This window comes from Dipodomys merriami, unplaced genomic scaffold (genome assembly GCF_024711535.1).
Source record: "Dipodomys merriami isolate MVZ:Mamm:240054 unplaced genomic scaffold, mDipMer1.0.p SCAF_56, whole genome shotgun sequence".
In the NCBI taxonomy this organism is placed as follows: domain Eukaryota; kingdom Metazoa; phylum Chordata; class Mammalia; order Rodentia; family Heteromyidae; genus Dipodomys; species Dipodomys merriami.
In genome coordinates, this window is record NW_027206135.1 from 5,217,575 (window position 1) to 5,243,775 (window position 26,201).

General features: G+C 39.7%; 1 protein-coding gene across 6 annotated transcripts in view; it reads right to left on the reverse strand.

Moving 5' to 3' along the window:
• Positions 1–26,201, reverse strand: part of LOC138812193 (carboxyl-terminal PDZ ligand of neuronal nitric oxide synthase protein) — a 342,407-nt gene that overhangs the window by 92,630 nt on the left and 223,576 nt on the right. For 3 of the 6 annotated variants that reach the window (XM_070000193.1, XM_070000187.1, XM_070000190.1), the window contains exon 4: positions 23,452–23,510. In XM_070000193.1, coding sequence (XP_069856294.1) covers positions 23,452–23,510 — 59 coding nt within the window. Of the gene's footprint in view, positions 1–23,451; positions 23,526–26,201 lie in introns of all 6 variants that reach the window. The other 3 variants (XM_070000188.1, XM_070000186.1, XM_070000189.1) reach the window with 1 other exon arrangement.

Below are 26,201 nucleotides of genomic sequence, written 5' to 3' on the forward strand. Positions count from 1 at the left end.
TATATTGAAGAGGAGTAGAGACAGTGAGCATCCTTGCCTTGTTCCTGATTTTAGGAGAATTGGTTGTAGCTTTTCCCCACTAAGTATAATATTGGCTATTGGTCTGCCATAAATGGCTTTTATTGTATTAAGAAATGTTCCTTCTATTCCTATTTTCTCCAGAGCTTTTAGCATGAATGAATGTTGAATTTTATCAAAGGCCTTTTCTGCATCTGGGGAGATAATCATGTGATTCTTGACTTTGGCTCTGTTGATGTGTTGGATTACATTTATTGACTTACTTATGTTAAACCATTCCTGCATCTCTGGGATGAAGCCTACCTGGTTGTAGTATATGATTTTTTTTATGTGTTTCTGGATTCTGTTAGCTAGAATCTTGTTAAGGATCTTTGCATCTGTGTTCATCAAGGAAATTGGCCTGTAATTCTCTTTTTTGGTTGGGTCTTTGCCTGGTTTGGGGATGAGTGTGATATTGTCATTGTAGAATGAGTTTGGGATAGCTCCCTCCTTCTCTGTTTCTCTCAAGAGTTTGAGGAGTATGGGTATTAGTTCTTCTTTAAAGGTCTTATAGAATTCTGTTGTGAATCCATCTGGTCCTGGGCTTTTCTTTTTTGGAAGACTTCTGATTGCTTCCTGTATCTCGTTGTAGGATACTGGCTTATTTAATTGATTCACTTCTTCTTTGCTCAGTTTGGGCAACTTGTATTTCTCTAAAAATGCATCCATTTCTGCTAGGTTTTCTAAGAGAGTCTTACTTTTGAAAGTAGTCTGTTAAAATTGTTTGGATATATCTTGGGTACGTGTTGTGATTTTTCCTGTGGCATCCCTAATCTTGTTAATATGGGTTTCCTCTCTTCTTTTTTTAATTAATCTTGCCAATGGCCCATCAATTTTATTTATTTTTTCAAAGAAACCACTTTTTGTTTGGTTAATTTTTGCTATGATTCTGCAATTCTCTTATTTCATTAATCTCCACTCTCATTTGGTTATCTGGTTTTGTCTAGTAACTTTAAGTTCCATATTTTCATGTTTTCTAGCTGTTTTAATTGCAACATGAGATTATTTACTTGGTCTCTCTCTATTTTCTTGATGTGGGCACTGATTATCTTGTTGAATAAATGTTGCATTCCCTTGCTTTGATATTCCTCACCTTCGTCCACTCCAATTATACAAAGGTTAAATTTCTTGGCACTATCCGCTTGCTCCCTTTGGCATAATATAAGTGATTTTTCCATATCTGTCATTTTCTGGTCCGGTTGGTGTATTCTGTCTTCTGTATCTGACACTATACATTCCATTTCATTCACTCTGTTAACTATGGCTTCCATTGTGGTTTGCATGGAGGAAATGGACTCAGTTATGGATCTGATTTTGGTTCTCAAAATACTAATCTCACCTCTTATTGAGGTGTGTACTGCCTCTGTTTTTGCACTAATCTCACCTATTCATGAGGTGTGTGCTGCCTCTATTTTTGCATGCATCTCCTGTTTGATATCCTGCATCTCTTTCAATATTATGACCCTGTGTTCTTTCAATTTCTGGTCAATTTCTCGCTTTATTTCTTTTTTTATTTTATTTTATTTGAGAACATACTGTACAGAGGGGTTACAATTACATGGGCAGGATAATGCATACATTTCTTACCAAGCATTGCAGCCTCCTCCTTTGTTTACCCTTCATGTCCCTTCCCAGCCTCCCCCCTCCCCCCCATCCCAATCATACCCCTCTCCCCCCCCCCACACCGACATTGTAAAGCTGGTTTTGACATGACATTTTGTACTTCTCATTGTTGCAACAGGTCCACCTGAATCCTTAAACGACTTGTTTGTCCCCATCTTCGCTTTATTTCTTGAGTCATTGCCTCCAGCATCTCTTGGATGTAGCTTTTGTCTTCCATTCCTGCTTTGCTCCCACTGGGGTTCTCCCTTGGGTGGCTGCTGGCTTTTGGGGATAGCTTGCTATCCTGGGTGTTGATAAAACTTGTAATTTTTCTCTGTGATTTTTACATGGGGATTCAGGGATTATTGGAGACTGATCTGAAATTTTGTTTTGGTCAGTAGGTGTCTGTCTTTGCTTGGTGGTTGTTTCTGTGCTGGTGGAGAGAGTCTGTACCTGATCTTGGTTCTGTGGGGACAGACCTCCAGCTGCTGGTCTGACCCACATAGGGTTCTCAGTTCTCTGCTGTAGATCACTGGCAGTTTCTGCCTTTAGAAGGGTTGAGCAGCCTAGACTGCTCCTGTTTGCTCCTACAGGTGCTCTTGGTGAGATTGGATGTGCTGGATACACTTTCCCAGATGCTAGAGTCTGCTATGGGCTCCTGATTTTTTTTTTTTTTTTTGGCCAGTTGTGGGCTTGAACTCTGGGCCTGGGCGCTGTCCCTCAGCTCTTCAGCTCAAGGCCAGCACCCTACCACTTGAGCCACAGCACCACTTCTTGCCCTGTTTATGTGGTGCTGAGGAATCAGATCCAGGGCCTCATGCACCCAAGACAAGCACTCTATTGCTGAGCCACCTTACTATCCTGAGCTCTTGACTATTATCAGGTGCTGGTGGCCTGTGTTGTCAATTCCCAGCCTATACTATATGGGTTGGGTTCTGGTGGGGTTTCGGCTTCTCTTGTCCTGAACTCCCGAGTCTTTTGCTATAACAGGCATGATTCCCAGGGCGTGCAGTTCCCTGTTTTTCCCCCCTCTGCTAAGTCATATGCTCAGCTTCTGACTTCAGTTGGGAGGAGTTGGTTGTGTTGCTCAGGCACAGGATCCCCAGGCCCGGTCCCGGCCCCCGGCCTAGGGCACATCAGTTGGACCTGTGCTGCTGTGTATCCCGCCTTGGTTATACAGCCTGGAGTACACAGTTCAAATTTCTTCCACTGTTGGGTGTTTTGACCCAGGGGCGCTGTTCCTGGCTTGGGCATTTAAGCTCCCTTCCAGGGGCGCTCTTGCTCTAGCCTGGCCAGCTGGTTGTGGTCCACGGACTGGTGGAGCTCTCAAATAGTTCCCAGTTTTAGTGGGTCCTGTGGTCCAGGTGTTGGGGTAGGGGATCTGGGTCAGGGTCTGGGGATTCCCACCAGCTCTGGTCTCCCTTGAGGGATAGACTGTCCCCTGCAGGGTACTCACCCTGGAGCTAGTTGTTGTTTCTGTGTGATACAGGTCATTGGTTGCCGTTGCAATCAGAGTTCAGTTGAGGTGGTTGTGTGCTGAGCTGGGCAGTGGTGACTCTGTGTGTTTCTTCTCTGTCCTCTGTCTCTGCCTCAGTTGATGATGTTTGGGTCGCACTGCAGGATGGGCCTCGGGCCTCTGGCTGAAGGGTGGGGAAGGGGCCTCCGTGCAGGTTCTGAGCACTGGGGTTTCTGTCCCTGCCTCAGTTGATACTGTTCGGGTCCGTGCCAAGGGATGGGCCTCTGGCCTCTGCCTAAGCGGTGCAGGAGGGACCTCTGTGCAGGTTCTGAGAGCTGGGGTTTGTTTCTGTTTGTGCTCGCCAGATCAGCACCAATACCTTGCAGGTCTTCTGCTCTGGTGTTCTGTGAGCATCCCATGTAGCTCTGGGGTTCCCACCATGGGGCCGAGTGACTTTGGAGGGATGGAGCCTCTCTGCCCAGATGGAGAGTGAGGGGTGGGGTGGCATTTTTGTGCAAGCTCCTGGCTCGGAGGTTTCTCTGTTCATCATGATCAGCGGGTCAACGCTGGTACCTCAGGCGGCTTCTGCATGGGTGATCTGCAGACCACCCCCTGTGTCTCTGGGACTCAGACGGCCCCCACCAGGCTGGGCTGACCGTGGCTTGGTGTGCTGCCACACAGCCAGTAATGGTTGGGGGAGGGGTCTTTGCACTTCGCTGTTCTGAAATTCTTCTTTTTCTCTCTTTTTTGTTTTTTTCCGGCTCCTGTTTTTCTCTGTGTGTTCATCTTTTTCTTGTTGTCAGTCTCTTGGAGAGATTAAGTGTTGGAACTCGAACTCTCTTTTTAGTTGTGGAGAGCTGTGGCATTTCCCTACTGCCTGTTGCCATCTTGGTCCCCCCTCTTCTGCTGTTTCTTTGCAAGAATATGTATGTATAGTATATATGTATATACTTAGAACCTTTAGAACTTTGAGCCAAATCCCTTTGCCCTTAGCATTTTGTACTTTCAATCACTATGAGTCTAGAATTTAAGAATCAATATCCTCTAATTTACTTTGCCTATGTCAAGTTCCATCTGACTATCTTGTTTGAGGGCAAGATTCTGTTCCAGTAACCATTGTACCAACTATCAACTTGTTACTCAGCTCAAATTTGCTCTGTAATAACAGACAAAATTCCTTTAAGGATGACTGCTGTGCAGGAAACACATTCTGTAGAATTGAGAGACACCACAAGAAGAAAGGGCTTCTCTTGGTCCAGCTGGCACACAGGTATCAGCATCCCAGGTAAAAGGACATCTAATGGTATTCTGTCAAGGCGACATGCCCAGAACACACTAGTACTCTGCAGCACAAATCTAGCCTAGTCACCACCTCCCTGATGCCCTCCCAAAACGTGACTCTGATGTTGTCCACCTCCCACCCACAGGGTTCCCCAACTCTCTGTGCTAGTCTGTACCCACTCCCACCCAGTTTGTTTCTTGTGGCTCTCCTAATGCAGACACTGCACATTCATGCCATACCCTGACTCTCCCCAACCCCGACTCTAACCACAGACCACCTGAACCCAGCCCCTGGGGAATTGCTTTCTGGCTTCCAGTAACTTGGGGCCAGCCCTGCTCTAAGCAACCTAGTGAACTGTCTTCCGTCTAAAGGCTGCAATCACATGACAATGTAAGAAGAGCATAATAGGGAGAAGTCCCTTTCAAGTTTGCCTTATCTGTGTACTTTCTCTTTATATCTCACAAGTACTCTTTTATCATAACTTATAATTCTTTTGAAGACATTTTTTCTGACTCCTGACTGGACCCCAAATGGCACACTACTATTTCTTCCAGTTCCTAGCACAATGACAACAGTGCCTAATACTTTTCTATGCATTTCTCCCTTTTTCCAGTTAGCTATGAGTAATTGATATGGAAGGTTAAAGTTGGGACATACTTCCATTACTTTCTAATCATCTCCCCCAGCTGCTTGGGTATTTATTGAGGCCATTTCTGGGGGCTGGCTGGGACCCCTTTGAGGACAATTCTTAATTGGTTTGATCATTTAAACTAAAAACTGCAAATGATTTCCTATCTGGATTCTGGAGATTAATCAGATTAATTTACTTCTCCTAGTTTTACATTTTAAAAAAGAACTGTTATTTGTCAGTCTAATCCTTAATATCAAGAAATATAAATGTCACAGAAGATTTATTCAAATATGATAATTCTATCAGAGCCTAAGGGGTAGAGTCAGAGACACAAAGGAAATGAAATTCAAAAGCACAATGACTTCCATACTTGTACAAGTACTACTCTAATACTATTTAACTTCCCTTATCCTCAGGAAGCATGTCCTTGAACCCAGAAAGGGCAAAATCAACATGTTAATGAAGTAAAAGCCAAAATTAGTAAAGGGGTAGTAAAACAAAGTATTATCTAGGCCTGTTTCAGTTCTGTTCTCAGCCTTATCAGTGACTTGTATGAATGTATTCTTATTGAAGATGCACTTACTAGAAAACTAAGATAGCTAATTAACCTTTTACTAGGATATGGTGGTGTAACATGGGGTCAATTCAACAAAGCTAGAACGATATCTTCTACTATACTCTTCCTTGTAAAGCTCCTATTTAGGGTTGCCCATAGGAGAACTTGGTAGGAAATTTGAGAAACAGGACTGAAATGGTAGCTATTTTCCTCTGGAAGTCATTGATGTTCAGAGGCAAGAAGGGATAGATGTTAAGGTTTCAGTAAATTATTTCTCCTAAAGTTAGCCTTCTCTTTTCTGTGTATCCAACTATCCTTCATAACTGTCAGCACTGCTGAACAACAGTGAACCCAGGTCCAACATTGGACACTTTACTGAAAACTCAAAGATGGAAGACATTAAGAGCCAGCAGGTTCTCAGAGACTCTGTAACTTGTCCCCTTTTTGATTCTAAACTCTCTGAACTCTGGTGAATATGCATGCCTGGCTTTGTGCAAACTTTGATTCCTAACTCCTACCAGGGTTGGTTAAAGATTTTTCTCTGATCCCTTTGGATCCTTTACTTCCCAGCTCCCATTACAGTTGTGCACATCTAATTTCTCCAACAAATTCCTCATCACATTGTACACATCATCTCTGTCTTGCTTCTCTGATTGAACCTGGATTCATAAGAATTCAGAAACTGAATTCTGAAAAGATCTAACAAATCAGGGACAGTGTCTAAGCCCTGAGTTCAAGCTCCATGACTAACAACAAGAGTGTAACATTCTACATTAGAAATAAATTTGTGAGCTGGGCACCGGTGTCTCATGCCTATAATCCTAACTACTCAGGAGGCTGAGATCTGAGGATCGTGATTCAAAGCCAGCCTAGGCAGGAAAGTCCGTGAGATTCTTATCTCCAATAAACCACTAGAAAACCAGAAGTGGCACTGTGGCTCAAGCGGTAGAGCACTCGCCTTGAGCTTAAAAGTGCAGGGACAGCGCCCAAGCCCAGAGTTCAAGCCCCATGACCAACCAAAAAAAAAAAAAAAAAAAAAGAAAGAAATTTGTATTTCTGTATTTTACAATGAGAATATAGTATCTGAGATATTCTGCCAAATTATAAGATTTTAAAAGGAAATACTATCTTCTGAAATTAAGAAGTTTAGAAAAATATGCTAAAGAATGGCTTTGGGAACCTTGGATAACTGAAGGAAAGAAAAATATGACCTCTATGTTTGTGTTCTCAGAGAGAAAAGCTAGGGATGAATGGGGCACAACTGTGTAAAGAAATGTGCTTGGGACTAGGCAGACCTCAGTGGTAGAGTGCTTGCCTTGCATGCATGAGCCCCTGAGTTCAATTCCTTAGAACCACATAAGCAGAAAAAGCCAAAAGTAGTGCTGTGGATCAAGTGGTAGAGTGCTAGCCTTGGCCTGAACAGGTGAGGGACAGTGCCCAGGCCTAGAGTTCAATCCCCACAACTGGCAAAAAAAGAAAAAGAAAAAAGAAAAAGAAATTTGCTTCAACTTATTGAGGAGCATTAATAACAAACAATTTCATAGAAACAGAAGTATCCTGTAACAGAGGAGAAAAACTCTCAAAATGTTCAATATAGTGCTATGATTTTAGGGGTCACCAAGGACAGGAGGAAGGGACTACTAGAGAGTTACTATATAATGGTTTCTGAGTTTCCTTCAGAGTGGTGAAAACATCAAAGAAATTGATAGTGATGATGGTGTACAACTCTGTATATGTAAATAATGCCCTGATTTTATACACTTAACATGGTAAAACTTTTGTTATATTTCATAAATAAAAATGCAAATTCTGTTACTCTGCATGAGTGCAAAATATTTAACTGTAGAAGTTGACTTCATAAGAAAACAAAATCGTCTTTACTGATGTGGATAACAGCATTTTCCTTGACTAGGAAGAATGCATTTATACTAGAAGAGCTCTCTTAAAGTGAACATTTAAGAAATCCAGTGTTCTATTAATGCCATTAGCAATTATGTGTTCTTTACCAGAGCAACTGATTTAATCCAGCATAGTTTCATAAGGACAGAAAAATAATGGTATCCATGGAAAGCTTATATGTGTTACCATTTTATAACCATGACAGCTGTTCTCACTGATGGTAAAATGGAACATATACAATTTAGAAGAAAATCTCTTTTATCTACCCACACACAGAGATACACAGACAAAAATACCACAATTTCACAGGAAAAAATATCTAAAAGTGCACTAACTAAAGTTCAGTTGTTTGTTCATAAGTGCAGGTTGCTAGCTTTTGATAGATTAAAATGATACCTATAGAGACAACTGTGTGAGTTTTGAGACCAAAGAAATATTTAAATAATTTTTTAAAAATTGGTGTACCTCACCTTAATATATTTATCTAAATATATTTACCTAAAACTAAATAGATGGAAACAGATATACCAAACTAATAGTAACTGAAAGAAACCTTGATAAAGGAGAAAATGTTGGAGGATTATTACAACCTAGTTTCAAAATAAATAGATGAGTAGAATAAAGGATCCAGAAATTAGCCATACACATTGCCTGATTTTTAACAAAGATGCAAAGACACATCAGTGGGTAAATAATAGTTTTCCAGTAAGAGGATACAACAACCTGCATATCTATTGGTAGAAGGAGAAGGGGTATGTGTAGGCAGAAGAGGAACATTATTTTTATCCATTCTTCACATCATGCTAAAAAAAATGTTGAATCATTGGGGATGTAGCACAATGGTAGAATATCTAGGTACAAGACCCTAGATTCAATCTCAGCACAATATGGAGACACAAAATTCTGAATCAGCTTGTCTTACACGCTTAAACATAAAACCATCACACACTTCACTGAAAACAGAAAATCCAGGGCCTTGAGTTAGGTACCAGTTGTGTAGGTATGATATCAAAGCACAATCCAGGCAATTAAAAAACTGAAATAGCACACTTCATCAACATTTAATAATTTGGGCATGATGACAGATGTTTATAATCGCAGTTCTCAAAAGCTGAGGCAGGAGGAGGATGAGTTCAAGGATAGTCCAAACTAATTATAAAGACCGTGTCTCTCTTTTTTTTTTTAATTTTGCTCTTTAAAAGACTCTACTTTAAAAAGTTACATTTGAGGATTAAAAGACTTATAAACCATAAATCTGAGAAAGGATTTATGTTGAGAATGTATAAAGAACTCAAAATGTAATAAAATTAGGGGTTCAGCTGGAGAGTCCAGAAGGGTAAAGTCAGAGGATTATGTAAAGGTACAAGCACACACATTCACCATTTTGACTGAGGTGATGATTCCATGACTGTACATGTGTCAAAATTATTCACTTTAAAGATGTTCAATTTTTGTATACCGTTATGCCTCAGTAAAGTTACTGTTTACAAATCAGCAGCTTATATGGGACATATGAAAGCTTTAGGAAAACCATTTTCTTACAACCAGAAAAAGGCAAAATTCAAACTCATGAGCAGTACACCACAAAGAGAAATATATTCATAAATATATAATGTAAATCACATATTATATATGTATATACATCACACTGATAAATAAATATCATATATAAGACTACAATAAAGGCCAAGAAACCGCATCGAAACTGAGAACCCAGTTGTCGCAGCCCCAAGAAGGTGGATAACATGACAAGAACTACCAAACACTCTGTCGGTACTTAACTGTCCAATTAAGCGATATAGACTGTCTAGTTGGATTAAAAAGCAAGATCCTTCTATCTGATGCCTTCAGGAGTCACACCTTGCCCCTAAAAACAAGCATATTTTGAAAGTGAAAGGCTGGAATAAAATCTATCAAGCAAATGGCCCCCATAAACAGGCAGGAGTTGCAATCCTAATATCAGAAAAAACAGACTTCAAATTAAAACTAGTGACGAGAGATAAAGGAGGTCACTACATACTAATTAAGCGATCTCTCCTCTAGGAGGATATTATAATTCTAAATATCTATTTGCCAAACAATGGAGAAACACAAATTTATCCAAGAAACACTACTTTCCCTCAAATCTACTTAGATCCAAAAACATTAATTGTTGGGGACTTTAACACAACACTATCCCCACATGATAGATCAACTCGGCAAAAACTCCACAGAGAAACCACAGATCTAAAACAACTGCATAGATCAACTAGATTTAACAGACATCTACCAAATATTTTACCCAGCAGCATGTTCTTCTCAGCAGCACACAGAATATTTTCCAAAACAGACCACATTTTAAGTCACAAAGCAAACTTGTCCAACTTCAGAAACATTGAAGTAATACCTTGCATTCTCTCTGACCACAAGGGAATAAAATTAGTACTGAACACCAAAAGCCACCAAAGAAAGTCCTGTAACACATGGAGGCTGAACAACACACTGGTGAACGACCAGTGGGTCATGGAAGAGATTGGAAAGGAAATTCAAATGTTCATGATATTCAACAAAAATGAACACACAAATTAATAGCTTCTCTGGGACAAAGCAAAGGAAGCACTCAGAGGCAAGTCTATAGCTCTGAATTCCTACATCAACAAATTGGAGAGATCTGAAACTAACAATTTAATGAGACATCTGAGCCTCCTTGAAAAAGAGCAGCAAGATAAACCCCAATCCAGTAGACAGAAAGAAATAACTAAAATTAAATCAGAATTAAACAAATTAGATTCCAAAAAAAACATAGAAAGAATCAACAAAACAAAGACTTGGGTCTTCAAAAAAATTAATGAAATTGACAGACCCTTAGCAAATCTTATCAGAAAAAGAAGAGAACATACCCAAATAAACAAACCAGAGATGAGAATGAAAACATCACCACAGAAACAACCAAGATTCAGAACATTATAAGGGAATTGTTCTAAAACCTTTATGCTAATAAGTTTGAGAACCTGGTAGAAATGAATCTTTTCCTAGCAAATATCGACATGCCAAAACTAAACCAAGATGAGTTAAACCAACTTAACAGGCCCATATCAAGCATTGAAATAGAAACAGCAATAAGAGACCTCCCATCTAAGAAAAGCCCAGGAACAGATGGATTTACAGTAGAATTCTAACAAGGCCTTCAAAGCAGAGCTCACACAAATACTCCTCTTCAATGAAATTGAAAGAGAAAGTTCACTACCGAACACTTTCTGTGCAGCCATCAAAACCCTGATCCCAAAACAAGGCAGGGACTCATCAAAGAAAGAGAACCATAGACCCATTTCTCTGTTGAACATTGATGCAAAACTTCTCAACGAAGTTTTGGCCAATCGACTACAACAATTAATCCAAAAAGATCATACACCATAATTAAACAGGATTCATTTCAGGGATGCAAAGCTGGTTCAATATATGTAAATCAATTAATATAATTCATCACATCAACAGGAGCAAGGAATAGACTCACATGGTTATCTCAATAGATACAGAAAAAGCATTTGACAAAATCCAACAGCCCTTTATGATGTAGGTACTGGAAAAACTAGGAATCCAGGGAACATTCCTCAATACAATAAAGGCTGTATATGAAAAACCTACAGCCACAGAGAGTCCGGGACGAAGGAGCCAGACGCAGCAGACAAGCAGATTCTACTCAACACCAACAAGAACCGACAAGGAGCGGACATCTTCATCCTGCTGTTTGCAGACCAGAGACGACCCAGGATCCAAGACTCGGCGTGAGTACAAGCCCGACGTCCTCACTCCTTCTCAGGGAACAGAGGAGGGAAGGCCACCCCTCCCCCCCCCAGCACCGGTGATCTCCATCTTGGATACCGACAAAGCTCGGAGGAGCTGCTAGCTCCAGCTCAGGCCTTGGAATAAAACGAGTCATTTAGCAGGTCACAAGAACTTAACGGCGAAGTGACCTGCCAGACTCAGCTCCATCCAGGGAAAAGTCACCCAGCTCAGGCGCCAGCCATTGGAGAGCCTTGCTGCACTGGGTAACCAGAGCCAGAGGCTGCCCCTCCCTCTAGCAGCCACCACAATCAATTGAAAAACAGAAACCCTGAGAATGGCTCCAGGCTGGGCGCTGTGAGCTTTATCACAAAATAGCCCCAGGGAAAAGCTACTGTTTGTTGAAAGGCCTCAACTCTACCCAGAACCTAGCCTCATCACCACATCCCCCTCTTTTGTGATTCTCAAAGCAGATCACCCTCCCAGAAAACTAACCTGGGAGGGGGATCACAAAATCTTGGGTAAAGCAGAGCATTTTTCTGCCTCTTCCAACAAACCGACTTAAGAAACCAATCAAGCCACAGGACCTCAAGCTGACCAGAGACTCCAACAAGAGACTGGTTACAGACAAAAGGGAGATACAGGATTCTTCCCACTCCTCCCCCCCCAAAAAAAAAAAATCAAAAGACTTTTTTTTCTTTTTTCTTTTTTTTCTTCTTCTTCTTCTTTTCTTTTTTTTTGCTTGTTTTTTGTTTTTTGTTACCTTATATATATATATTTTTCCCTTCTAAAACTTTTATTAATCTTTAATTTTTGCCTCTTCTGAAAAAATAATTGTTTTCCAGTAACTTTTTTTTTTTCATCTTCTAATTTTTATTTTAGGAATATGTGAATGAGCATTTTCCTTTCTTGTCTTCTTTCTCTTTTTCTTTCTTTCTTAATTATCTTTTTGTTTTTTGTCTAGCTCTACTGAACTTCTGATCTTTTCTTCTCCCTTTCCCATCCTTAAAGTTTTTCACATCTCCTCTATGTCCCTCCCCTTCTCTGAACATATTCACATTCCTCTCTAAATAGACGGTCTTTTAACCTCTATAATAACATTAATTTTTACGTTTCTATTTTTTTTCTGGTCTCTCTTCATTCCCCTTTCCGTCTCTTCTTTTTCTCTCTCTCTCTACTTGCATTCTACCCAACCCATTTCCTGCATTGTGATTAGGACATAGTTAACTCTCCCTGTGCCTCCCCACACCAATCTATTCCTATTTTTTACCCACATCTCTCCCTAATCCTAATAATTTCTGGTCTTCCAAATTCTTTTCTGCGGTTCGAAGTCCTTTAACATATAGTTGTTTGATGTTGAATAGATGTATCTGTTGAACTAGATTGTATCTGTAGACTATTGACTGTACAAACGCAAACTTTGGTTGATGGTTGCCTTAAGATAGTGTTATAGCACAAAACTGGTGCAATCTTCATCTCAAATGGGCAGAGTAAGCCGGAAAAACACAAGAAAAATGGCAAATTCGGGTATCTCAATTCCCAATCTTGATAATCAGGGATTAGAACAGATAAAGAATAATCCAGAGGAGAGTTCCCAAATAGCTCTACAAACACTAATAGCAAACATGATAAATGAGAAGTTTGAAAATGTACAAAGGACTCTGTATGAGCGTGATAGGGAGAGAGAGGAGGCATCCCAGAAGTTTATACAGGAATATCATAAGCGTGAGGAAGCTACTCAAAAACTGATACAGGATTTGCGTGAACAACTTGAGAATACTCAAAGAAAAAGGGAGGAATGGCGTGAGCAGGCAGAGAACACTCAAAGAGAACTGCAGGAATACCACGAACGGGAAGAAAGAGAACTGCAGGAATCCCACAGACGGGAGGAAGCTAATCAAAGAGTAATTCAGGAATTGAGAGACCAGGTAGAGAATACACAAAGATCATTAAAGGCATTCATGGAATCCATTAACAAAGAGCTGAAGGAAGTCAGGGAGACCACAAAGGGAATGCTGAATGGAACCCAACAGAAGGAATGGGAGTCCAAAGAAACCATAACCAATCAACTAAGTGATTTGAGAACAAACACTGAACACCAAATTAAGGAAGTAAAGAAATTCATACAAGACCTAAAACAGAGCTTCAACAAAGAACTTGAAGCCATCAAAGCTGACCAATTAGAAGGAAAAGAGATAAAAAACAAAGTAGAGAGTCTTGACAGCAGGTCAGACCACGCAGAAGATCGAATCTCAGGGATTGAAGACAGCATAGATATTATAGAGAAAGAACATACAACCATCCAAGACAAGTCCAAGAAATATGATAGGTATATCCAACACCTGGAAGACACCATCAGAAGGCCCAATCAAAGGATAATGGGTGTAGAGGAGCACCTAGAAACAGAAGTTAATGGTCTAGGAAATTTGTTTAAAAGGATCCTAGCAGAGAACTTCCCAAACATACAAAAAGATAGGCCTATTCAGATACAAGAAGCTTTTAGAACCCCAAATAGACCAGACCAGAATAGGACATCCCACCATCACATTATAATCCACACAGGATCAACTCAGACCAAGGAAAAGATCCTTAAAGCTGTCAAGGAGAAAAGGGTAATCACCTATAAAGGGAAACCAATTAGAATCACCTCAGATTTCTCAGCAGAGACAATCAAAGCAAGAAGAGCCTGGAATGATGTATGCCATGCCCTAAAAACAAACAACTATCAACCAAGAATACTGTACCCAGCTAAACTCTCCTTCATAACTGAAGGCCAAATAAAAACCTTCCATAGCAAAGAAAAATTGAAACAATACATCTCCACCAAACCAGCCCTACAAAAGATTCTTAAAGATGTCCTACACATAGAAAACCAACAAGACCGCAACAAAGGCCAAGAAACTGCACCCAAACTGAGAATCCAAGAACCTTAGGAAGAACCCAGTTTTCGCAGCCCCCAAGAAGGTGGATAACATGGCAGGAACTCCCAAATACCTCTCAGTCCTATCTCTTAACGTTAACGGACTGAACTCTCCAATTAAGCGACATAGACTGTCTAGTTGGATTAAAAAACAAGACCCTTCTATCTGCTGCCTGCAGGAGTCACATCTTGCCCGTAAAAACAAACACATTTTCAATGTTAAAGGCTGGAACAAAATCTACCAAGCAAATGGCCCTCATAAACAGGCGGGAGTTGCAATCCTAATATAAGATAAAATAGACTTCAAATTAAAATTCGTGAGAAGAGATAAAGAAGGTTGCTACATACTAATTAAAGGATCTCTCCTTCAGGAGGATATTACAATTCTAAATATCTATTCACCAAACAATGGAGCACCCAAATTTATAAAAAGAAACACTACTTTCCCTCAGATCCCATATAGATCCAAAGACATTAATTGTTGGGGATTTTAACACACCACTCTCCCCACTAGATAGATCAACTCGGCAAAAACTCAACAGAGAAACCACAGATCTAAACAGCTGCATAGATCAACTAGACTTAACAGACATTTACCGAACATTTCACCCAGCAGTATCAGAATACACGTTCTTCTCAGCAGCACATGGAACGTTTTCTAAAATAGACCACATTTTAGGCCACAAAGCAAACTTGTCTAAATTCAGAAACATTGAAGTTATACCTTGCATTCTCTCTGACCACAAGGGAATAAAATTAGAACTCAACACCAAAAGCCACCAAAGAAAGTCCGGTATCACATGGAGGCTGAACAACACACTGCTGAATCATGAGTGGGTCATGGAAGAGATTAGAAAGGAAATTCAAATGTTCATGCTATTCAACAAAAATGAACACACAAATTACCAGCTCCTCTGGGACACAGCAAAGGCAGTACTCAGAGGCAGGTTTATAGCTCTGAGCTCCTACATCAACAAATTGGAGAGATCGGAAACTAGCAATTTAATGACACATCTAAACCTCCTTGAAAAAGAGCAGCAAGAAAAACCCCAATCCAGTAGACGGAAAGAAATAATCAAAATTAAATCAGAATTAAATGAATTAGAATCCAAAAAAACTATAGAAAGAATCAACAAAACAAAGAGTTGGTTCTTCGAAAAACTTAACAAAATTGACAGACCCTTAGCAAACCTTATCAGAAAAAGGAGAGAACACACCCAAATTAATAAACTCAGAGTTGAGAATGGAAACATCACCACAGAAACAACCAAGATTCAGAACATTATAAGGGAATACTTCTCAAAACTTTATGCTAATAAGTTTGAGAACTTGACAGAAATGGACCTTTTCCTAGCAAATATTGACATGCCAAAACTAAACCAAGATGAGTTAAACCAGCTTAACAGGCCCATATCAAGCATTGAAATAGAAACAGCAATAAGAGACCTCCCAGCTAAGAAAAGTCCAGGACCAGATGGTTTTACAGCGGAATTTTAAAAGGCCTTCAAAGCAGAGCTCACACCAATACTCCTCCAACTCTTCAATGAAATTGAAAGAGAAAGCTCACTACCGAACACATTCTATGAAGCCATCATAACCCTCATCCCAAAACCAGGCAGAGACTCATCAAAGAAAGAGAACTATAGACCCATTTCTTTGATGAACATTGATGCAAAACTTCTCAACAAAATTTTGGCCAATCGACTTCAACAATTCATCCAAAAAATCATACACCATGATCAAACAGGATTCATTTCAGGGATGCAAAGCTGGTTCAATATACGCAAATCAATTAATATTATTCATCACATCAACAGGAGCAAGAATAAGAACCACATGGTTATCTCAATAGATGCAGAAAAAGCATTTGACAAGATCCAACACCCCTTTATGATGAAGATTCTGGAAAAATTAGGAATCCATGGATCATTCCTCAATACAATAAAGGCTGTATATGACAATCCTACAGCCAGCATTATACTCAATGGTGAAAAACTAAAGCCATTTCCTCTTAACTCAGGAACAAGACAAGGATGCCCACTCTCTCCACTTCTCTTCAATCTAGTATTAGAATGCCTAGCTACAGAAATAAGACAAGATGCAGACATAAAGGGGATCCAAATAGGGAAAGAAGAAATAAAACTCTCCCTCTTTGCAGATGACATGATCTTGTATTTAAAGAATCCCATAGACTCCACTCCCAAATTACTCAAGCTGATTCAAAACTTTGACAAAGTAGCAGGTTATAAAATTAACCCCCAAAAATCAATGGCTTTTCTATATGCCAACAATGAGAAAAGTGTGGCTGAAATTAGGAAAGCAACTCCATTTGTAATAGCCCCACAAAAAATTAAATACCTAGGAATTAACCAATTAACTTAACCAAAGAAGTGAAGGACCTCTATGATGAAAACTTTAAAATCTTGAAAAAGGAAATCAACACAGAACTTAAAAAATGGCAAAACCTCCCATGCTCCTGGATTGGCAAGATTAACATCGTGAAAATGGCAATACTTCCCAAGGCTATCTACAAATTCATCGCGATACCTATCAAAATTCCACCCTCATTCTTCAAGGAAATAGAAGAGGCAATCCAAAAATTCATATGGAACAATAAAAGACCCCGAATAGCAAAAACGCTCCTCAACGGAAAGAACACTGCTGGAGAAATATTAATACCAAATTTCAAACTCTACTATAAAGCCATAGTAATCAAAACAGCTTGGTATTGGCATAAGAACAGACCTCAGGACCAATGGAATAGAATTGAAAACCCAGAAATGAATCTACAGACCTATAGCCATCTAATCTTCGATAAGGAAGCTAAAACAATAGAATGGAACAAAGACAGCCTCTTCAGTAAATGGTGCTGGCAAAATTGGTTAACTACATGTAGAAAACTAAAGCTAGATCCTTATATATCACCCTGCACCAGAATCAACTCCAAGTGGATCAAAGACCTTGAAGTCAAAGCAGACACTCTGAAAACATTACAGGATAGAATCGGAGAAACCCTAGGTCTCCTTGGCTCAGGCTGAAATTTTCTGAATAGAGACCCGGAAGCACAACAAATCAAAGAAAGGTTGGACAAATGGGATTGCATAAGGTTGCAGAGCTTCTGCAGGGCAAATGACATAGCTAGCAAGATCAATAGAAAGCCCACCGACTGGGAGAAGATCTTTACTAGCCATACAACGGACAAGGGTCTCATATCTAAAATATACTTGGAACTCAAAAAATTAAATCCCCCAACAACAAATCCTCAAAGAAACAACTGCCCAATAAATAAGTGGGCGAAAGACTTAAAGAGAAGCTTCTCTGAAGAAGAAAGAAGGATGGCCAATAGACACATGAAGAAATGTTCAACATCCCTAGCCATAAAAGAAATGCAAATCAAAACAACATTGAGATATCACCTCACTCCAGTTAGAACAGCAAAAATCAAGAACTCTAACAACAACAGATGCTGGAGGGGATGTGGACAGAAAGGAACCTTACTTCATTGTTGGTGGGAATGAAAACTTGTTCAACCACTTTGGAAAGCAGTATGGAGGTTCCTCAAAAGTCTTCACATAGATCTCCCCTATGATCCAGCAATCCCACTTTTGGGCATTTACCCAAATGTTTACAAACAAGACCACACTGAAGCTACCAGCACAACTATGTTTATTGCAGCATTATTTACCATAGCTAAGATATGGAACCAACCCAGATGCCCCTCAGTAGATGAATGGATCAAGGAAATGTGGTATATATACACAATGGAATTCTATGCCTCCATCAGAAAGAATGACATTTCCCCATTTGTCAGGAAATGGAATGGTTTGGAAAAAATTATATTAAGTGAAGTAAGCCAGGCCCAAAGAAGCATAGGTCCCATGGTTTCCCTTATTTGCAATATCTAGTATAGGTATGAGTCAAGCGGAAAAGGTCAGATAATGTGATGTTAGGAAAATGAACCCTTAAATATGTATTTTAATGTTTTCGTTTCTTTCATGCATGTGTTTCTAACGCATTTATAAGATTATTTCTTTGTTGCTTTGTATGTCCCTCCCCCACAGTGTAACCCCCGCTTTCACTATATTTGATGTCAGTATAACATGTGGAGGAGATGGGGACAAACAAGTCGTTTAAGGATTCAGGTGGACCTGTTGCAACAATGAGAAGTACAAAATGTCATGTCAAAACCAACTTTACAATGTCAGTGTGGGGGGGGAGGGGGGTATAATTGGGTGGGGGGAGGGGGGAGGCTGGGAAGGGAGGTGAAGGGTAAACAAAGGAGGAGGCTGCAATGCTTGGTAAGAAATGTATGCATTATCCTGCCCATGTAATTGTAGCCCCTCTGTACAGTATGTTCTCAAATAAAATAAAATTAAATTAAAAAAAAAAAAAAGAAAAACCTACAGCCAGCATTATAGTTAATGGTGAAAAAGTAAATCCATTTCCTCTTAACTCCGGAATGAGACAAGGATGTCCACTCTCCCTAATACTCTTCAATTTAGTATTAGAATGCCTAGCTACAGCAATAAGATAAGATGCAAACATAAAAGGGATCCAAATAGAGAAAGATGAAGTAAAACTCTTCCTCTTTACAGATGACATGATATTGTATTTAAAGAATCCCATGGCCTCCACTCCCAAATTACTCAAGCTGATTCAAAACTTTGGCAAAGTAGCAGGGTATAAAATTAACCCTCAAAAATCAATGGCTTTTTTGTATGCCAACAATGAGAAAAGCGTGGCTGAAATCAGGAAACTCCATTTGTAATAGCCCAACAAAAAGTAAAATACCTAGGAGTTAACTTAACCAAAGAAGTGAAGGACCTCTATGATGAAAACTTTAAAAACCTGAAAAAGGAAATCAAAACAGAACTTAGAAAGTGACAAAAACTCCCACGCGCCTGGACTGGAAGGATCAACATAGTAAAAATGGCAATACTTCCCAAAGCTATCTACAAATTCAATGTGATACCTATCAATATTCCAACCTCATTCTTCAGGGAAATAGAAGAGGCAATCCAAAAATTCATATGGAACAATAAAAGATCCTCAATAGCAAAAACGATCCTTAACAGAAAGAACAGTGCTGGAGGAATGTCAATACCAAATTTCAAACTCTACAGCAAAGCCATAGTAATCAAAACAGCTTGGTACTGGCACAAGAACAGACCTCAGGACCAATGGAATAGAATTGAAAACCCAGAAATGAACCCACAGGCCTATAGCTATCTAATTTTCGATAAGGGAGCTCAAAAAAAAAAAAGAATGGTAGAAAGCCTCTTCAGTAAATGGTGCTGGCAAAATTGGTTAATCATCTGTAGAAAACTAAAGCTAGATCCTTATATCTCAGCCTACACCAGAATCAACTCCAAATGGATCAAAGACCTTGGAGTCAAAGCAGACACCCTGAAAACATTACAGGATGGAATAGGAGAAACCCTAGGTCTCCTTGGCACAGGCCAAAATTTTCTTAATAGAGACCCAGAAACACAACAAACCAAAGAAAGGTTGGACAAATGGGATTGCATGAAATTGCAGAGCTTCTGCATGGCAAAGGACATAGCTATCAAGATGAATAGAAAGCCCACGGACTGGAAGAAGATCTTCACTAGCTATACAACAAACAAGGGTCTCACATCTAAAATATACCTGGAACTCAAAAACTTAAATCCCCCAACAACAAATCCTCAAAGAAACAACTGCCCATTTAAAAAATGTGCTAAAGACTTACAGAGAAACCTCTGAAGAGGAAAGAAGGACGGCCAATAGACACATGAAGAAATGCTCAACTTCCCTAGCCATAAAAGAAATGCAAATCAAAACAACATTGAGATACCACCTCACCCGTGTTAGAATGGTTATAATTAAGAACTCTAATAACAACAGATGCTGGAAGGGATGTGGACAGAAGGGAACTCTACTGCATTATTGATGGGAATGTAAACTTGTTCAACCACTTTGGGAAGCAGTATGGAGGTTCCTCAAAAGACTCCACATAGAGCTCCCCTATGACCCAGCAATCCCACTTTTGGGCATTTACCCAAATGTTAACAAACAAGACCATACTAAAGTTACCAACACAACAGTGTTTGTTGCAGCATTATTTACCATAGCTAAAATATGGAACCAACCCAGATGGCCCTCAGTAGATGAACGGATCTAGAAAATGTGGTATATATACACAATGGAATTCTATGCCTCCATCAAAAAAAAAGACATTGCCCCATTTGTTAGAAAATGGAAAGACGGAAAAAGTTATATTAAGTGAAGTAAGCCAAGCCCAGAGAAACATAGGTCCCATGTTTTCCCTTATTTGCAATAACTAGTATATGTCTGGGACAAGCAACAATGGTCAGCTAAGTTGATGTTAGGCGAAATGAAGCCCAAGATAAGGACTCAAACATTTTTTTTTTATTTCTTGCTATTGTTTCTAACATATTTATAAAATTGATTTCTCTGTTGCTTTGTATGTTTCTCTGGCAGGGCATAACTCCTGTTTTCACTGTATTTGATGCTGATATAATTTGGGGAGGGGAAAGGAAAAAACAAATTGTTTAAATAGGGATACAGGTGGACCCATTGCAGCAATGAGATGTACAAGATATTATGTCAAAAAACGAACTTTACAACTTTGGTGGAAGAGGGGGGAACGGGGGTGGCTGGTGGGGGGGGCATGGGAGGGGAGATGGGATGAGATGGGAAGGGGAAACAAAGGAGGAGGCAACAATGCTTGATAAGAAATGTACTCATTACCTTGCTCACATAATTGCAACCCCTCTGTATGATATTTTCACAATTAGAAAAACTACAAAAATATCATATATATATATATGGAAGATATACACACACACACACACACACACACACGTTGCCAATGTTATTTTTGTGTTTTTTTAAAAAAACAACAGAAACTTTCCTTTCTATAAAATGCAGGTGAGAGGTTTATTTATATTCTTCAAACCCAGTTCTGAGACAATATATTTCTTTAAAAGTTTTTTCATCACTCAAGTAGAAAGTAATTGTTCTACCTTGTGAATTACCATAATTTATGTTAATTTTCAGATATGTTTCAATATATTTATCTTGGGCACTAAATAAGAGCTTTTTTGCTCAAGGCTGCACTGTATCATTTTGAGCCACAGATCCACTTCCAATTTTTAGGTGGTTAATTTAAGATAAGTCTCATGGACTTTCCTGCCTGGGCTGGCTTCAAACCATGATCCATCGCCACTTGCTGAGTAGCTGGGATAACAGGCACAATCCATAGTGTCTAGCCATTGCACACTTTTTAAATGCTTCAATGGGCCAGGCATGGGCTTGGTGAACAGGGAAAGTTCTCCCCTTCAAGAGTCTTGCAGTCCAGTGTTAAAAAAGAATAATAAAAGGATTTTTTTAAAAAAAGAGTCTTGCAGTCCAGTGTCAAGAGTGACATATTAAAAGGATACACTCATATGTGCATACCAGAAACACATTAAAATAATTTCAAGAAACACTGAAAGTGCAACTGAAACATAGGAAGAAATTCAGCCTGTCAGTACTACAATGACATATTCAGTGTCTGTTTCCACACTGGACCGAAACTCCCCAAGAACTAAGGACCAATCACTTCAGTAATCCAAATGACCCAGAAGACTACTTGCTGCTTATCTGAATGAACGGAAATTCCATTCAAAGGCAGAACCACCATAATACCAACTTCACAGCTGAATTCCAATCCTTATCCACTTTGGCAACAAAGGCATGGCAATAATTTGAGAGGGAACTAAAAGTAAACCTTAACTTAGGTCTCTAAATTTCCAAAGATCAGCCATTCATCCAGTGAATGAAACAAGGAGAGGTAGGGTGGGTCTCAGGCTGTAGAAATCCAATACAGAAGAATGACATCCATGATGCCAGGTACTGTCATGTTTCCCAAGAAAACTGTAGCTTATCGTATGCTGTTGTTAGGATGGCAGCCATCCAACATGTATAGAAATCATATCAATCTCACTCACTGAAATCAGCTCCTCGGCATGGATTAAAAATATCATAAAGTAGTGGCTCATAACAATATAAATTTATTTCTCAAATTTCTTTTTTTTTATTTTTTTATTTTTTTGTCGGTTGTGGGGCTTGAACTCTGGGCTTGGGCACTTTCCTTGGGCTCTTCAGCTCAAGGTGAGAGCTCTACCACTTGAGACACAGCACCACTTCCAGTTTTCTAGTGGTTTATTGGAAATAAGAGTCTCATGGAGTTTCCTGCCCAGACTGAATTGGAACTGTGATCCTCAGATCTCAGCCTCCTGAGTAGCTAGGATTACAGGCGTGAGACACCAGTGCCCAGCTTATTTCTCAAATTTCTGAAGGCATGGAGGTCCAAGAAAAAAGGACCAGAAGCTTCAGTATCTGATGAAAGCCCACTTTCTGGGTTATAAATGGTGCCCACCAGCAGTGTTCACATGGCTTTTGAAAAAGGCAAGCTATGGAGGGCCCCACCCACTCCTTTATAAGGATCCTTACCTAAAATACAAAGATCGATCCTCACAGCCTAATCACCTGAGAACTCCACCTTCTAACATTATCAGCTTGACTACTGAAAATTTTAACACCAGCTAGGCCAGGTGGCTAATGCCCAAGATCATAGTTTGAGTCTAACATGGGAAGAAAAGCTCATGACATTCCTTTTTCAAAATAACCAGAAAAAAGCCAAAGTGGTATGTCTCCAGAATGCCAGCCAAGAAAGCTGAGAAAGCTTGAAGTTGTGAGATCAAACCTTTATACCCACAAAAACAAACACACACATACACACACCAATTCCAAACCAAAAAACATTTCAACATACAAATTTTGAAAAAACCTAACATTCAGGTCATAGCACTGGAGATTGGGCATAGATATAGCACTGGAAATTGAGCATGTGCCTATGCTCCAAAAGGTGGAAGAGACGACGGAAATTGTAGCATGGGAGAATGGGCTAATTCAGTTATCTCACTCTTCATTATGAACTATTATGGAATTTCAGTTAGGACAATTCTCCAATTACAACTCAGAGATCTAGATTAATAACCAAGAAGAAATTCTTCATAGTTCCCTTAAATAGGGCAATTAATGGCCAGAAAAACTTTCCTTTCAATCTTAAAGATAAGGCAGAATAGTTCTTGTACTTATATCTATAGAAATAGCAGGCCTATGAAAGGACAAGCAGTAGAGGTTTATTTATATCCATCTGACATATCAGATGGCTCTGGGGGACAGCCGAAGAACCCTGGGACTCAGCATCCTCCTGAGCACTGGGCTGGACTCTTACCTGTAAATAGGGTCCTGCATCACCAGCATCTTGTTTTCATCCCACGTCCACTCCTTTTTCTGCAATAAAAGAAGCTGTAAATGAATAAGTTAGGCTTGTCCTCAGTATAGATCCAGGACATAAATTGAACTACTAATGCAAACACATGCATTTCGCTCCTGGCCTTTTTCCCTCTAAGAGGCTGGGACCTGATTGCTAAAAAAGGACAAATGAAAAATGTCACATGTCTGGTATAATCAATTTTCTCTAAGCACTTTAGGAAAATGTCTCTGCAGGACACAGGGCAAGGGGAAGGGGCAAGGAGGCTTGGACTCTAAATCAAAATTTCTTAGAGAAACTGAAAGGGAGAAAAAGATCTATATATCACTCCAGAGGAGTGGAAAAGGAGGAATTAAACAGAGAAGGGGTAAAAACAAGGCTTTATGATGTGTGAAGGATGCTGTGAGATGCACTGAAATTTTAATACCAATCTCTCCTTTAAAGTGCAGGACATGATTTCTACACAAGCCAAGTAAGTGAACTAAGATTATCATTTGATTATGATCCTGTCCTCTTTGGAACAGAAGACCTGCCTCTTTCCCCAAGCAGCTAGGGGTGAGAATAGGAATGGAGATGAGACCATTCAAAGCATAGTGCATGAGGAGGTTAGCAGCACCTCAATGTGGAAGGGAAGAACCAGAAGTCCTGAAGCCAACCACATTCCCTCCAGGTCCAATCTCCAGGTGCCGAGACAGGGACTCCTGCTCCATCTCCACTGGTGTTTGTCACAGAGCAGTGCTATCCAGGAAAATCGAGCAAGAATGTACAATCAAAGGTAGACTCAAGAAAGGTCAGAGCAATGAAGTACATGCTGAGTTAATGAGCACTTTTAGCTAGGTGGATTTCATTAAGAGAATTCATAGGATGGCCATAATATATCAAAACATACCAGAGCTGGGAGAATTATTGAGGATACTAGAGACTATGTCCAGGTCCTTAAGAGTGAAGCCAGGCAGAAACACCTTGCCAGCAGCTTGACACAGACACAGTAAGTATACCTGATATGCATCCACACACACACACATATGCATGCACACACCTACACACCACTCAGTCTCTGAAAACTCAACACAATGCAGAAAGTAGATATAGGCTGGCTTTCTAGGATTGATTGTTAATTAATTCAAACACTTCCACAAACAATAAAATTTCATCTATAACTAAAATTTATTTTCTAAAAATGCTTTCCTGGAACTACTAGCATTTCTAAATAACTTAGTTAGAACACAGAACAAGGAAAACAATTCCTTCTCTAAGTAAGAACCCCTTCAGATAGATAAACACACAAGGTAAACATTTCTAGGTTTTTCAAACATCCCTTACTTGACATGTTTTTCTAAACTTCCTGCTTCCCAAGTTGACTTTTTTGTATACATGTCAATTGCTAAGATCTCCCTCAAAACCTAGTACTATGAATTGCATCTCTGACTCAGATTCACATATGGTCTCATACAGGGATACAGGCCCTTTGTTCCAGCCATGGTGTTACTTTGAACTGAAATGTTTTATGTGGGTACCTATTTTAAATACACAACACAATTATGTCAAAGGAGTTATTTAAACAGCAAGATATAATGATGTATTTACAATATGATGGCAAGTATTAAGCCACATTCATGGTCATAACAACATACTCTGCCTGTACAGTCAATTCTGTTAGCCACGCTTACTAAGCACCAGCTATCTCTGGTTGAATCCACCTTTTGAGTTTATCTGAACTATTATGTTTTTAGTTCTAGTATTTCCATTTAATCCTTTATTTCCTCAATTTCTTGGCTGAGACACACTATTTTTTTTTACTTCCTTTGTATGGTGGCATAACCCCAAAGCTCCAGCACTTACAGAGACTGAGGCAGGAGGATCCCATAAGCCTAGGAGTTCAAAACCAGCCTGAGCAATGTCATGATAGCCATCTAAAAACAGAAAACAACAACAACAACAACAAAAGAGTTTGTAATTGTTTGTGGAAGCATTTTTATGACTGTTACTTCAAGATCTTTGTCAGCTAATTCTAGCATCTCTATCATCCTGCGTCTATCTCTATCATCATGATGGTGTCTGTTGTCTTTTTGCCTGAAAGGTGAGATTTTCTTCATACCTGAGATTGTGTGTGGTTTTCCAATCAAAATCTAGGACCTTTAACTATTCTAAGACTGTAGATATTATTTAAGCTTTATGTTTTAACTATCATACTGTGACAATGGTCACACATGAGAAGTAGAGTATCACCTTGTCACTACCAGGGGAGAGTAAATTCAGGTTTTCTTTCCAGCTCTGTTGACACCTACAAGAGAAAGGGACTGCTTGTCACTGCAGGGTATGGGGGCAGCTATGGTTCCCCTGGTTGCAGGCTTCCACTAATGTCCCTTGGGTGTCAAGGAAAGGAGTGTCTTGTCACAGTCTCCAAGTGTCTTCTGACACTATACATTATGGCATGATTGCTCACCCTCACGGTTACTGGGCAGAGGTAAAAGTTTGGGTTCCTTGGAATGACTTGGGTTAGATAGGGAAGATATGCAAGCAAGGGAGGAAGTCTTGATGCTCTTCTCAGACACCACCCAATGAGGATAGATAGAGCACCTATGGCTTAGCTGTAGTGGAAGCCTAGTGTTCCATTCAGACATGCTGGCTGTTGCAGGGAGGGGGGGCAGTTTTTTGGTGCTGGTTGGCTGGAAGTTGATTATCACCTACAAGCTGTCTACCTTGCTACA